The 16,264-nt window shown below is 41.6% G+C and overlaps 1 protein-coding gene across 1 annotated transcript in view; it reads right to left on the bottom strand.

Moving 5' to 3' along the window:
* LOC122934682 (fibrocystin-like) overlaps positions 1-16,264 on the bottom strand; it is an 84,024-nt gene that overhangs the window by 56,717 nt on the left and 11,043 nt on the right. Inside the window, exons 2-3 of the mRNA XM_044290322.1 lie at positions 5,018-5,147; positions 3,668-3,755 (exon numbers count right to left, since the gene is read on the bottom strand). Of these exons, the coding sequence (XP_044146257.1) occupies positions 3,668-3,755; positions 5,018-5,147 (218 nt within the window). The remainder of the gene's footprint in view (positions 1-3,667; positions 3,756-5,017; positions 5,148-16,264) is intronic.

The raw sequence follows: 16,264 nt of genomic DNA, 5'->3' as shown, positions 1-16,264 counted from the left end.
AGTCCGAGAAAACCTCTTTAACCAGAGCAGCTACAAAAAAGTGTTCCTCAATATGGAAGACCTACTACATCTAAACATTACATTACCAATGGAAAAAGTGTAAGACTTGATGTCACCTGTGGTGGTTTAGTAGTAAAATCAAACACTTTAAGCAGGATTGTTCCAAACATTTTAGCCATTTACTGGGGCTCCCAAACATTACATTAATTTACTGGGGTCCCAAACACTACAGAGATTTACTGTGGGTCCTAAACATTACAGCCATTTATTGGGGGGTCCCAAACATTACAGCCATTTACTGGGAGTCCCAAACAGTGCAGACATTTACTGGGGGTCCTAAACATTACAGACATTTATTGGGGATCCCAAACATTACAGCCATCTATTGGGGCTCCCAAACATTACAACCATTTACTGGGGGTCCCAAACATTACATTTATTTACTGGGGGTTCCAAACATTACAGCCATTTACTGTAGGTCCTAAACATTACAGCCATTTATTAGGGGCCCCAAACATTACATTTATTTACTGGGGGTCCTAAACAATACAGCCATTTATTGGGGGTCCTAAACATTACAGACATTTATTGGGGGTCCTAACCATTACAGCCATTTGCTGCGGGTCCAAAACATTGCAGCCATTTACTGGGGTCCAAATATTTCAACCATTTACTGGGGGTCCTAAACATTACAGCCATTTATTGGGGGTCCAAATATTTCAACCATTTATTGGGGGTCCCAATCATTACAGCCATTTACTGGGGGCCCCAAACATTACAGCCATTTACTATGGGTCCTAAACATTTCAACCATTTACTGGGGGTCCCAAACATTATGGCCATATTACTGGGGTCCTAAATATTACAGCCATTTACTGGGGGTCCTAAACATTACAGCCATTTATTGAGGGTCCCAAACATTACAGCCATCTATTGGGACTCCCAAACATTACAGACATTTACTGGGGGTCCAAAACATTACAGACATTTACTGGGGTCCAAATATTTTAACCATTTACTGGGGGTCCCAAACATTACATTTATTTACTGGGGGTCCTAAACATTACAGCCATTTACTGGGGGTCCTAAACATTACAACCATTAACTGGGGGTCCCAAACATTACAGCCATTTACTGGGGGTCCTAAATATTACAGCCATTTATTGGGGTTTCAACTATTACAGCCATTTATTGGGGGCCCAAACTATTACAGCCATTTACTGGGAGTCCCAAATATTACAGCCAATTACTGGGGGTCCCAAACATTACAGCCATTTATAGGGAAAGGAATTTCCTGTGGTTCCAGGACCCTTCTAACAGAAATGTGGACAAATCCCCCCTTTTTTTTTTCAGTCTTTGACCAGTTTTCCATAAATAATCCACCACCTTCTATCTGACTTCATTTGAAGCACAAACTGATTAATCAGATTTTTCTTCCATCTTTTCAGGACAAGTCGCCCATAACGGTGGCTTCATTTTCGTAAGCTGCATGCCAACAGCCATTACATACAGTCAGTCCCAGTACCTCCAGCATTTAACAACCCATAGCGAGCACTTTATAGATGAGACTGTTGATTTCAAATACATAGTAAATTGTCATTTCAAGCTTATGAGCCCCGGAGGAACGTTCTGCTCTTCCCAAAAGACCATTTCAGATTTCCAAACACATGCTCCTAAATCTCGGGGTTTTATATCTATGTGAGAGTCTTAATGAAGACTTTTTGATGCAAGATAGTATTTAAGGCAGAGGCGAGTCAATTTAAGGCTTCACTCCGCTTCATCAAGTCTCTTGGCTTCTGTTCTGGAGAATGGTTTACACGTTAACTAATTGTCCTTAAATGCCGCTCGCTGTTCTTAAAGCTTTGTCATAAGACGGGAGCTCGTCTCCATAAAATTCATGCCAAGTGAGGAACGCCAACAGCTGCACACGGCACCACAGCTATGAGGAATAACGTGCTCGCTATATTGTTGATGTATGTATGTGAGGAGCCTAATTTTTGCTTTACGCGCTTTAACGGCCTGCTCGGGCTCATCTCCTCGCTCACACCAGCAGGAAAAATATCTCTTTCTTTTACGCATTTTATTTTCTCAGGTTGTGAAAGTAAACACAGACTCCCAGAAAGTTCCCTTGGGGAAAATTTCAGTAGAGAAGATAAATTTAGCTTTTTTCTTCTGCGGGTTCCTCCTCGAATACTTAACCAATTATCCCGGTGTAATTGTAGTTAGCGTAGGGAATGGAAATGACAGGCGAATGTAAAACAACTCACGCTCGGGACTCGTTTAATGTTGGAAATTGTCTCATAAAAGACAATGAAATGCTATACCTACAGAAAGAACGGGGAAGTACTGAAAGCTGGGTTGGCCTCGCGACTGGAAACGGAGGAGAGGTTCTGTACTCAAATGTAGGTGTACAAAAACTTGGTGAGGCTAAAACATATCTATCCTCTACATTCGGAAAAGTTCTCAGCACATATGCTGAAGAGAATCAGCATTCAATTTTTTTCATGGATGGAGTGGCATAGTTGATTGTAGAGACATTCCAAAAAATCTAGTTTACCATACAGTATATGGTTTTTATAATGGGGTGTCATACAGTGCCATACATTGGTGGCTTCCTTCAAAGGTATACATGTGGAGTACTTCCTACTGAACGTGGAGCCAGATTGAGTGAAGCCATCTCACCCCTTCTTGTGGTAATTCTTTCTTGAGATGAAGACCTTAGTACAATGATGGTTGATGGGACTTACTGCTTGACAACCCCATTGACAGGAAGTGCGGAGATAGCAGTGCTATGATTACATGTAGATGTCTTTTTAGTGGGAAACCTTTGGAAGAGAGTCTGGCAGCAGTTGTGACATTGCAAAACTGCTGACAGTGCAAATTAGGAGCCTTGGAAAGATGTTTTAACATATCTATGTGGGTGGTTGTGGTATCGGCATTTCTTTGAAGAGGTGTTCGAATCCAGCACGGGCAGATGCTCAAGTGTTCCAAAGATAGTGCCTTATGCTGAGGTGTTCTGGGCTATTTTCAGTGAGCTGCTCCATAAGTCCTTCCCTCTGCTCTGATATCTTTAGAATCTAACCAGACCAGCAGTCCTATAGACTTTAAATGGAACCGTGGTCACGCATGTGCACTGATTTTCTATTCACAGAGAAGATTGATGGGACTCCAGTTCCAGTGATTGTGGTGGTCCTCCAGCGATCATACATTTATCACTTATCATGTAGAAAGGTAATACATGATGTGCATGGGCCAACCCCTTTAACCAATGTGAAAAACTAGGAATTTTCTATGTTCTGCTGGGATTAAGAGTTCTAGGCTGCAATTGTACTATATTTTTGGCCCATAAAACTTCGGGCTAAAAATTTACTTGGATCCCAACAGAAAACCAAGAGGAAGGCTAGGTCATTCCCTCTGCTACTTCTCATAGCAGTATATTGCATCTTCTCAATTGTTGTAATGGTCCAGCAGAAGAAACCCCATCAAAATCACTTCTTCTAGTGGTTTCAAGGAGCCCTGAGTTGACTTGAGCTGCACATTTGTATATTTTTGCTTTTATAATACAGTTAAAGTGTGTAATGGGAATAATTTAGGGAACAGTGGGTCATTAACTTTCAAGCATACAATACCAGTAGTCCCATATGGCCATAGAGTCCACAAATAATACCCTTCAGTGGTGCTCCTGAAGAGTCCTTGAGGTAGACAGATACTTTCCAGGGATTGGAGAAATGTCCTAAATTCACAACGCGATTACCCTGATGAACAAAACATAGAACAGAATAAATACAATATTTTATGTGACACTTCTTACACCTTCAAGACACTGTGAGCACTTTTTGATGTAGGTTGTAGGTTCCCACCAAAATGTATTATTCCACAAACTAATATGAATCAGATTTTAATGGCACAGCTGAGGCATGTTTGACAGTATAGCTGGTCAACAACCAGTTTTGTCAGTGTGTTTGTCAGATAGCAGGCCCTTAGAAACTATGCTGTCTCAGATAACTCAAGTCTACAGATCTCAGAAGAAGAGGTAAGGGGGCAGGATGTAAAGGGATGGTCCTACCATATCAGCGGGATAGTGATAAGTATCTGATCGGGGAATCACAATAACGGGGATCTCCCAACTCATTGGGGTGACAATCACGCATGTATACTGCCCCTCCAACGAACTCTATGGGACTACTTAAGAAAAGCTGATTACAGTGCTTGGCTATCTACAGCAGTGCCATAAATATGAATGGAGCAGCAGTACACAGGCGTGACTATCACCACCTATCTTGTCATTGTAAATGCTTCTTTCAGAGTTAGTCAGAGTAAATCAATTCTACTGAGCCAGCATTCATCGTGAATTTCTTGTGATTTTTTTCAGATGACAAAGAAAGAGAGCAAAAAAGACCCACATGTATTACTCCACTGGAAATGAGACACACACAAGCCAGTTCTCCTTTCAAAAAAAGCAAAGTACTGAGAAAATTGCTCTGGTTAACTGAGTGGCCTTGGGTTGCTCTTGAGGGTGCTCTTTCTTATTATGGAGACCACCCAGTATGCATGAGGAGTACTGTAGTCTAGCCAATGTTTCTGAGCATTTCTGGAAAATATTTATGCAAATTAGGGTATCTTACATATGCTGGCATCAGATCGGCTTAATGTTCTTTTCTTTTTGGAAGCAAATTTTATTTAAATATCTTTCCCAGAAAAGGTAGACACCTATTTAGGCTCCATTCAGACGTCCGCAAATGTGGTCCGCATCCATTCCACAATTGTGCGGAACGGGTGCGGACCCATTCATTCTCTATGGGGACAGAATGGATGCGGAGAGCTTCGCTGCATATGTTCTCAGGAGTTATGGCTGAACCCTCATCAACCACCAAGATCTGGTAATGTGTCATAAAAACTTTTAAAGTGAGACCTGTCATATTTCCCAGTCATCCCAGGATGCACAAATGTACTGTACACACAGAGAGAAACCTACAAAGTTATATTACATTCACTGGTAGAATGAAAAATACTGCACCTTGATATCTAAGAAGACAACCTTGGGCTGTACAAGAAGTGGAGCTCCAGCCGTTCCTCCCACTGGCTGCACTGCAACGTGGATCCCATGTGGCCTGACGTAGACTGCACTATGGCTTCCTGCAGAATCACTGTAAGTACAAGAAAAGGGAAATCAGGTTGAATCGTATTTATATACAATAACAGACAGATGCAACTTGAATCTCCTGGTCCCGAATGCAAAATATTTACCAGGGCTTCAACCTACTATGTGCCATTTATAAAGCAGGTGTCTTCTTATGTGGCAGAGGAACCTTTGGGCCCATTGATGGTGCAATTCCTACCTTGGTCCTGCCTTAAAGGGACTGACTGATGAAGAAAATTTTGATCCTAGTCGGGCATATTGAGTCCTCCACTCAAGACCACCATTTGAGCCAAAACAGAAAGCCGCCATGAATGACCATGCAGCTGAATAGCCGCACTATAAGGCCTGCCTCACATGTGAATGAATCGCGGATGCGTGCTCTCTGTTGTGTCCATGGACCGCTCACATATCCATTGACTTTAATGTGTGTATTCACACTCCAGTGGTTTTCTACAGTCCGTGGTGACGCCCTCATGCCCATTATAGTCTACGGATCTGTGAAAACCATGGATACATCACGGGTGCCATCTGTGTTCTGTCCATGGTTTTCACCGACCATTGGTGGAAGATGCTCTAGGAACTAATTTTCAGCCTGGCAGTGCCCGTGGTATACAGATGTATGTGTCTGATATAGGAAAATTAGATCTGTGCTTGCTGTCAATGAAACGAAAACAAGTCCTTTAACATAATGTAAAGATTCTCCTTCTCTAGTTTAGATCCTGCCGTCTTACGTGTGGTGAGATGACATGGCTATGTGTGTTAGGTGTTGTGGGCAAGGCATGCTGATACTTGTAGTTCTATCTTGCCAGAGGAGAAGAATTATATTCGAAGAAATTTCAGAATTTTCTCCAGTCGTGACTTGGGTGGTAATACTTGTCAGCTATAGGGAGCTAAACGTCTTGGTTTAGCATGTTGTCTTTCCACATGACAGGTCTGCAAAATGACCGACTTACCCGTGCTTCCTGCACAGCTCCTTAATGACATCACTACCCAGGTGGTGCCAGGAATGTGCCATTCAGAGCCAGACGTACCTACAGATCACCCAGGGAGAGCCGTGATTAGACTGCACCCCGTCGCTTCCTGGCACACACATTACATGCTCTATTTAAGTGCTCCTAATGTTCCTCCTTAAAAGCTTCGAGGAGGGGACGGGCATCTTCCTTGGCACATATCTCCCCCTCGCAGATATCCAGGTTAATACGCCAACCTACAGAAACCTGACAAAAACAGAACCAGGCTTCAACCCAAAGCTCAAAAGAACAAAAATTGTAGGAAAAATTATACGATGTGTAGCCCTGGGCATCATCACCCAGGTAATTCTCATCTGCCACTCATTGCATATGCCGCCGTGCAATGCCAGGAGTACATGCTGCATCACTCTCCTTTCCTAATACAACCACAATGCCATCTTAGATGACTATATTCAGTCTTCTGCTATTCTAATATCATATGAATTTCAATTTCTCACCATTTTCAAAATCTCTGCTTGCTGCCAGTGCATGGGGACTTTCCTGTTTACTCTACAGGCCTAATACTTCTCACACTGTGTCTTCCATTGTGACACTTTGGCGCAGACCCCAGCGCTGAAATTTCACAGACAGCTGCAAGATTTCTGCCTCCCATTTATGTCAGTTCTCGGCGAGGCCATAAGCCACCACTCTGTGATCTTCAGCGGGAGGCAGAAACCAATTGGCTGCCAGCGGGATTTCGGCAAAATTTCGGTGAGGCTGTGCACACCAAAAATAATGGGGGGGTTTTCTAGAATTGTATCCAGTCTACACTGTCCTCCAATCCACTAAGCCGATACATTGTAACAAACTGTCAGAACAGGAGTGAGATTTGTGCTCAACGAGGATTTTCTATTAAAAAAATTCTCTCAGCTTTCAGATGCATTAAAGGGGTTTTGCAACTTTTTTTTTAGGCTGATGACTGGGCTTGAGCGAATCGGGCTTGGATTGCTGTATCCCAACCTGATTCATTTGAAAACTTTGTTTGCAATATGGGCTCCTTCCTACTGTAATTTTTTGGCCTCCGTGGAGGTCGTTCTGAAGTTTCGGCAAATATCGCGAGACTTACTTCGTCTCGCCTATATCACGTGTCAGTTTGTTTATTCGCATAAATGACTGTATTGAAATGAATCGGGTTTGGATACAGCAATCCGAACCCAATTCGTTGAACCCTACTGATGACGTATCCCTTTGGTAGATCATCAGTATCTGACGTTGAGGGTCCGACAACCGCCGATCAGCTGTTTGATAAGGCCTCGATCTTCTTGCAATTTATCCCTAGGCCAGTGACGCCACGTTCATCGGTCCCATTTAAGGGAATGGGGATGAGCTGCAATACCAAGCACTGCCACTATACAATGTATGGCGCTGTGCTTGGTGAGCAGGGAGAAGGCTGCTCAAACAGCTGATCGGCAGGGGTCATGGGTGTCAGACACCCACCAATCAGATACTGATGACCTATCCAGAGAATAGGTAATCCGTATAAAGTAGTCAGCAAAGCCTTCTAAGTCTGTATGGTTTTTTTTAGATCGAAACAAGATGCTTTCAATTCACTGAAAGTGAGCAGAGATCTTAAAATGGGTAAGGAATGAAAAGAGGGAGAGCGACGTACACTGCACAGCTCTGAAGCCCTACTGCTTTTAGGCTGGGGAAGGGGTGAGTATTTTCCTGATCTATGTAGGTCCCAATGTCTACACTACAAAGGTAGTTCTCCGGAGAGATGGTTCTCCTTGTGGAGACCACCAGCTGGTATTGAGACTACAGGCAATGCTCCCTGGGAAAGGGCATGCAAATTAGCTTTCCTCCAGAAGTAATCACACTCTCTAAAGCCACTACCTATGACTTTAGGTGATCAGTTTTCTTCTTGGTGGAGCAGAGCTACTTTGCATACTGAAAAGGTGGAGCAAGAGGGGTAGGTTACGAAGATGAAAAACGAGGGGAGGTGAAAAGAGATGACATTTATTTAATTAGAATTGTAGGAATGGACTGGGGCAGATTGCTGTGGCCCTCTGATGGTGCAGACTGATCTGACTTAGTGGTAGAGGGGAAGATAAATGCAGACAGCTGAGAGGATACACAGGGGAGGAGAAGGCTATAAAACCCACCCTCCACAGAGCACACCCCTGCTTATCTGCCAATATTTCCCTACTAGGTGACAACGTCAGCAAAAACTGACTGGAAACGATTCTCCTTGATAAGGTCTCATCAAAGAAATTTGAATATTGTCGAGTGGAGTAATTCCACAGGTTTGTTCGCTATGGAGGAATACCACAGGGTGTTACCTCCATAGTGAGCAAAGCCTTATCTATTATTATAGGTTTCATATCGCTATAGGTTGGTGACAACTTATGCAAGAAGTGGACTGAGAAAGTTGGCGGTGGGTCCAGCCTAAGTAGTATGTAGATAGCAGACCAGTGAGCAAAGAATGTAATTGCAGGGGAGGGACATGAAATGTGGTCCTCATTTTACAGATCACGCCTCCGCTTATCTACTAATGTACATTAAGGGTTTTAATGATGGGGGTGGGTCCAGCCTGAGTAGTAAGTAGATTGCAAATCAGTCAGCAAAGAATGTAAATGCAGGGGAGGGACAGGAAATGTGGTCCTCCTTTTACAGATCACGCCTCCGCTTATCTACTAATGTACATTAAGGGTATTAATGATGGGGGTGGGTCCAGCCTAAGTAGCTTGTAGATTGCAAACCAGTCAGCAAAGAATGTAAATGTAGTGGAGGAGTCGTCCTCTGCATGCACGACCCTGCTTATCTGATAATTTACACACTGAAGTGTATTAATGGTGTGAGAGGGTCCAGCCAAATTAGTATGCAGATTGAAAACTAGTCAGCAGGGGAGGGTCATGCAATGTGGTCCTCCCTTTACAGTTCACACCCTCGCATTTCCGCTAATTTGCTTTAACAGTACTGATGGTGTGGGGAATCCAGCCTAATTAGTTTGTAGATTGCAAATCAATCAGCAAAGAATGTAATGCAGGGGAGGGGCAAGCGATGTGGTCTCCTCTTACAAGTTCATGCCCCCGCTTATCTGCCAATGTACATGTAGAAGTACTAATGGTACCGAAATTAGCCAAGGAGGGGCTTGTAATGTGTCCCTCCCTTCACAGGGCACACCCCTGCTTATCTGTCCATGTTTTTGCTCAGTATTAGGAGACCGCTTTGGAGCATTAGATCCTCATGATGAAAATCTCCAGAATTCTGTTATCGCTGTAGTAATATTCTGCTCGCTAGACTACCAGACAAAAAGAAGGTCACATCCATGTTCTGGAAACTTTCTTCTTCTTTCTTTCTGTCAATTGATTTTAGATTACTACCTGAATTGGAAAAAAAAAATCCCATTACCCAGAATCCGTCATGCCGTCCTCCCTAGACTGAAGCCACGGTTGGAAATTGATGTAATGAATTTGAGTAAATTGTAAATGAGGCCGAAACAATGAGCTCATAAAATGGCGGAGAACTATAAAGGACTAGTAATGATTCACTACAGTAACTTTTTCCTTGAGAGACATTACAGGCGCCGTACGCCATCGTATCCATCAATTGCTTCTGGCCTTTTAAAAAGTCATAAATAGCGGGGAAAGTTAAAGGATTTCCATCAAAGTGCTACCGGATGCATAATCAGGATGATTGAACAGACGACGTTGTGAAAAGGCAAGCTCAGCATCTCACTGGAAAACGAAAAAATTCTTGAAATTTGAAATTTTTGGAAACAAGAGATAATGTAGAATGATAAAAAGTTAAATCCATAGTGTACAGTCACTATCACAGGGCGCCGGCTTCGCGCTCCTTCCCTTCGGTGCCGCCGGCGCCCTGCAATAGCTTCGGAGCAAGGACTTGCGCTGCGTCTTAGTCTCCAGGGCAACGGGGGGCGGAGAGGACCCGGCCGCGCACGTCTCTTTAGCATGGCCGGCGTCCTCTGCTCCCGTAGTTTTGTCACATGACTCCTTCTCTCCCCTATTTAACAGGCAGCCTGCTGGCCACAGGTTGCCTGTGATTAAGGTCCTATACCTCGTGTATCTGTCATTAGACATTTGACTTGTTATTTGACTTCGTCTCTTGCTTGCTTCTTTTGCACTGGTGCTTCTCCTGGTATTTGACTTCTGCTTGACTTAGACCGTTGCCTAGGACAGGTAAGTGCAAGTAGGCAGGGACGGGGGCGTGGGTGGAGTCAGTATGCACCTTCCCCATTCCCCTTCTCATGACAGTCACGGATTATAAATATAGTAAGCGGGGGTGGGCCCAAAACAAAGTCAGAAGCGGCAGATGTTAAGGTAGAATTGAGGGTGGCACCGGGGAGGTGAGGCATATGCCTGAGGGGGCCCAGTATTGTAAATCACACTTGCTAGGTGGGAGACTCTGTTGCAAATTTAATTTACCCCTATGGGTTTGAGACTTGACCATGTGTACAGAGGATTCGTTACAGAAACAAATAGGGTCTCCAGGTCTAGGAAAATAAATACTGACACATTTTGGGAGAAGCTTGAAGCTCCTGGTGCACCTAGCATTTCTCCTGCCTGAGGCGAAAACTGAAAAGGCACCCCATCCAATGCCAATTTCTTAACCTAAGCCCTTTGCCACAAGGAAAGCGCTCATTGCTTACCCATGGCCCTTCCGCTGCCCCAGCTCTTGTCCCTACCTGGTGCTGCCTGAGCCTCACCTGGCCTCATTGGTGGTGCACTCCTGGGCGTGATTGGGTGGTCCAGAAGTTGTATTCCACCCAAGACCTGGAGGCCAATAGGTCCATGCTCCATATGATAATTGGGGACTCTGTTATGGATTGTACATTGAGGCCCAGAGGATATAAGTTTTTGCTCCCACAGGGACCCCCCCGGCTGCTACATAATATATATAGTCCTATCGTATTCTTACATGGCACTAGTGCCTTTAGGACCCCTTCGGCACCAAGGTTTGGCTGCAACTGCAAGCTCTAAATTTCGTACAACTAGGCACCTGAAGGGGTACGCCCAAAATATAACCTAGACATTCAATGAATATAGTTTAGTAGGGCAGAGCTTGGTTTGTCTAATGTAGTAGAGCTATATTTGCCTAAGGGCTCATGTGTCTGTTCCAGGTTTTTTGCGGACCAGATGTGGAACCATTCATTTCAATGGGTCTGCAAAAAAAACGGATGTTACTCCGTGTGCATTCCGTTATCGTATGTCCCTTCCGCAAAGGGATAGAACATGTCCTAAAATTGTCCGCATTTCGGACAAGGATAGGACTGTTCTATGAAGGGCCAGCTGTTCCGTTACGCAAAATACGGAATGCACACGGATGTCATCCGTATTTTTTGCAGATCCGTGTTTTGCAGACAGCAAAATACATACGGTTGTGTGCATGAACCCTAATGCAGTAGCGCTGTGTTTGTCAGATGTAGCAGGACTCACTAAGATTCAGGGCACATTCAGACGTCCGCAAATGTTTTGCGGTCCGCAAATTGCGGTTCCGCAAAACACAGATACTGGACGCATGCGTTCTGCATTTTGCGGACTGCACACGGCCGGCCCTGTGATAGAAATGCCTATTCTTGTCCGTGAGCCTTTTTGCGGGGTCGCTGAACGGAACTACGATACACGGTGTGCTGTCTGCATCTTTTGCGGTCCCATTGAAATTAATGGGTCCGCACCCATTCTGCAAAATGTGGACCCTGAACGATAGACGTCTGAATGGACCCTTATTAGTTAGGGTTTTTCAGATGTAGCAGATTGTTCTTCTTACATGTAGCAGAGCCGTGTGTGCCAGACAGCATGCTGTCTGGTATAGCAGAGCTGAATTTGTCACTAAGCACAGCTCACCGTACTATCGCAGTGCGCCATCTGTAGGCATTACCTTATTTACTACCATTTGATCGCCACAAGGGGTTAAAGACAAAAAGTCAGCTCTGCTACATCGTCACCATTAGACTCTAAACTCTCTGTGAAAGAACCTGAATTAAAATATGTAAAAAAAAAAAAAAGGTTTCACAGAATTAACCACCCCCCTCCTCCGTTCCCATTTTACCAAACTGCACTACGCCATTTTTTTTTACGATATGTTATAATAGTGCAATAAATCTGTTAGCTTAAAATGGAATCTCTGTGGCCTTTTAGAGAAATCATCATTAAACGCCGAGCCCCCGTTAATGATGCCATCCCTGCAAAATTGTTTAATCCGCGGCTGGGGTGAAAGGTCGCCAAATGAATTTTTAATCGTACATCAACTTGACACACGAAAGGGAAAACCGCCATAGATAAAAGTTACAGTAAAGGGCACCGTCTCCTCCCGATAGGTCAATAGCAGCCAAGAGAGCCACTCATTCAGTCTCCTCTCCCGCTTCCTAGCCGTCCACCCATTTAATATGGACACCCAATTAATACCGCCACCGCCTGGGCGGCCTCATTTTAGGTGAATTATGGCCGCTCCCCCTCCTTTACGTGCCGTGCAAGTGATCCCCATATATCACAGTGAGCCGAGAATTAGCGTTAATTGATTTGAGTTACCGAGCGGTGATGGCCCCACTTGCAGGATGGAAGTCTTATTGGGTTCCTAGAAGACGAGATTAGATTCCTTGGCCTGTTGCCGTGGTGACGCCGGGGACCTGACATCCTGTTAAAGCCTTGTAAAGGTCCTATGTGTGGCCCCACTGGGGTCGTCAGTAACCTAAAGTGAAGGCGAAACATCATTACAGGCCTGCTGTAATATCGCAGCGAGAGGATAAACACCTTATTGCCGGCCACCTGAATTTATCATTGCGCCATTGTTATCCAATTACAGACACTAATGTGACTCTACCCGGGGGGCGAAGGCAACCGATGTCAAACGATGCAATAGCAGCGCGGTACACCCCCCCCCCCCCCTCCATCATGTGGAGGACGGTATGGACTGTGACATTGCTTCACTGTGATGACACCTCGTGTATCCGTATAAAACACAGAATGACTAATACACTCACCTAGAAGCAAGACATGAAAATCCGACCCCCAAATATCATTTACATCACTGGTCTCCCTTGTGTCCCCTAAAGGTGCAGGGCACAGCCATGACGGTAACATCTGCAACCATTATACCTGCGTCACTACGCCAAGAGAGAGCTGGCTACAACTGGGCCACACATTGTGTCATCTAGTACATAGGAGCAGTATTATAGTAGTTATATTCTTGTACATAGGAGCAGTATTATAGTAGTTATATTCTTGCACATAGGAGCAGTATTATAGTAGTTATATTCCTGTACATAGGAGCAGTATTATAGTAGTTATATTCTTGTACATAGAAGAAGAATTATAGAAGTTATATTCTTGTACATAGGAGCAGTATTATAGTAGTTATATTCTTGTACATAGGAGCAGTATAATAGTAGTTATATTCTTGTACATAGGAGGCAATATTATAGTAGTTATATTCTTGTACATAGGACAGGAGCAGTATTATAGTAGTTATATTCTTGTACATAGGAGTCAGTATTATAGTAGATATATTCTTGTACATAGGAGCAGTATTATAGTAGTTATATTCTTGTACATAGGAGGCAGTATTATAGTAGTTATATTCTTGTACATAGGAGTCAGTATTATAGTAGATATATTCTTGTACATAGGAGCAGTATTATAGTAGTTATATTCTTGTACATAGGAGGCAGTATTATAGTAGTTATATTCTTGTACATAGGAGCAGTGTTATAGTAGATATATTCTTGTACATAGGAGCAGTATTATAGTAGTTATATTCTTGTACATAGGAGCAGTATTATAGTAGTTATATTCTTGTACATAGGAGCAGTATTATAGTAGTTATATTCCTGTACATAGGAGCAGTATTATAGTAGTTATATTCCTGTACATAGGAGCAGTATTATAGTAGTTATATTCTTGAACATAGGGGTAGTATTATAGTAGTTATATTATTGTACATAGGAGCAGTATTATAGTAGTTATATTCTTGTACATAGAAGAAGAATTATAGAAGTTATATTCTTGTACATAGGAGCAGTATTATAGTAGTTATATTCTTGTACATAGGAGCAGTATAATAGCAGTTATATTCTTGTACATAGGAGCAGTATTATAGTAGTTATATTCTTGTACATAGGAGGCAATATTATAGTAGTTATATTCTTGTACATAGGAGCAGTATTATAGTAGTTATATTCTTGTACATAGGAGGCAGTATTATAGTAGTTATATTCTTGTACATAGGAGCAGTATTATAGTAGTTATATTCTTGTACATAGGAGCAGTATTATAGTAGTTATATTCTTGTACATAGGAGCAGTATTATCGTAATTATATTCTTGTACATAGGAGCAGTATTATAGTAGTTATATTCCTGTACATAGGAGGCAGTATTATAGTAGTTATATTCTTGTACATAGAAGAAGAATTATAGAAGTTATATTCTTGTACATAGGAGCAGTATTATAGTAGTTATATTCCTGTACATAGGAGGCAGTATTATAGTAGTTATATTCTTGTACATAGAAGAAGAATTATAGAAGTTATATTCTTGTACATAGGAGCAGTATTATAGTAGTTATATTCTTGTACATAGGAGCAGTATAATAGCAGTTATATTCTTGTACATAGGAGCAGTATTATAGTAGTTATATTCTTGTACATAGGAGGCAATATTATAGTAGTTATATTCTTGTACATAGGAGCAGTATTATAGTAGTTATATTCTTGTACATAGGAGGCAGTATTATAGTAGTTATATTCTTGTACATAGGAGCAGTATTATAGTAGTTATATTCTTGTACATAGGAGCAGTATTATAGTAGTTATATTCTTGTACATAGGAGCAGTATTATCGTAATTATATTCCTGTACATAGGAGCAGTAGTATAGTAGTTATATTCCTGTACATAGGAGGCAGTATTATAGTAGTTATATTCTTGTACATAGAAGAAGAATTATAGAAGTTATATTCTTGTACATAGGAGCAGTATTATAGTAGTTATATTCTTGTACATAGGAGGCAGTATTATAGTAGTTATATTCTTGTACTTAGGAGCAGTATTATAGTAGTTATATTCTTGTACATAGGAGCAGTATTATAGTAGTTATATTCTTGTACATAGGAGCAGTATTATCGTAATTATATTCTTGTACATAGGAGCAGTATTATAGTAGTTATATTCCTGTACATAGGAGGCAGTATTATAGTAGTTATATTCTTGTACATAGAAGAAGAATTATAGAAGTTATATTCTTGTACATAGGAGCAGTATTATAGTAGTTATATTCCTGTACATAGGAGGCAGTATTATAGTAGTTATATTCTTGTACATAGAAGAAGAATTATAGAAGTTATATTCTTGTACATAGGAGCAGTATTATAGCAGTTATATTCTTGTACATAGGAGCAGTATAATAGCAGTTATATTCTTGTACATAGGAGCAGTATTATAGTAGTTATATTCTTGTACATAGGAGGCAATATTATAGTAGTTATATTCTTGTACATAGGACAGGAGCAGTATTATAGTAGTTATATTCTTGTACATAGGAGTCAGTATTATAGTAGATATATTCTTGTACATAGGAGCAGTATTATAGTAGTTATATTCTTGTACATAGGAGCAGTATTATAGTAGTTATATTCTTGTACATAGGAGCAGTATTATAGTAGTTATATTCCTGTACATAGGAGCAGTATTATAGTAGTTATATTCCTGTACATAGGAGCAGTATTATAGTAGTTATATTCTTGAACATAGGGGTAGTATTATAGTAGTTATATTCTTGTACATAGGAGCAGTATTATAGTAGTTATATTCTTGTACTTAGGAGCAGTATTATAGTAGTTATATTCTTGTACATAGGAGCAGTATTATAGTAGTTATATTCTTGTACATAGGAGCAGTATTATCGTAATTATATTCTTGTACATAGGAGCAGTATTATAGTAGTTATATTCCTGTACATAGGAGGCAGTATTATAGTAGTTATATTCTTGTACATAGGGGCAGTATTATAGTAGTTATATTCTTGTACAAAGGAGCAGTATTATAGTAGTTATATTCCTGCACATAGGAGCAGTATTATAGTAGTTATATTCTTGTATATAGGAGGCAGTATTATAGTAGTTATATTCTTGTACATAGGAGCAGTATTATAGTAGTTATATT

This window comes from Bufo gargarizans, chromosome 4 (genome assembly GCF_014858855.1).
Source record: "Bufo gargarizans isolate SCDJY-AF-19 chromosome 4, ASM1485885v1, whole genome shotgun sequence".
NCBI lineage: Eukaryota > Metazoa > Chordata > Amphibia > Anura > Bufonidae > Bufo > Bufo gargarizans.
The sequence above is the reverse complement of the archived record's forward strand: the minus strand, read 5'-3'. Positions and strand labels throughout refer to the sequence as shown.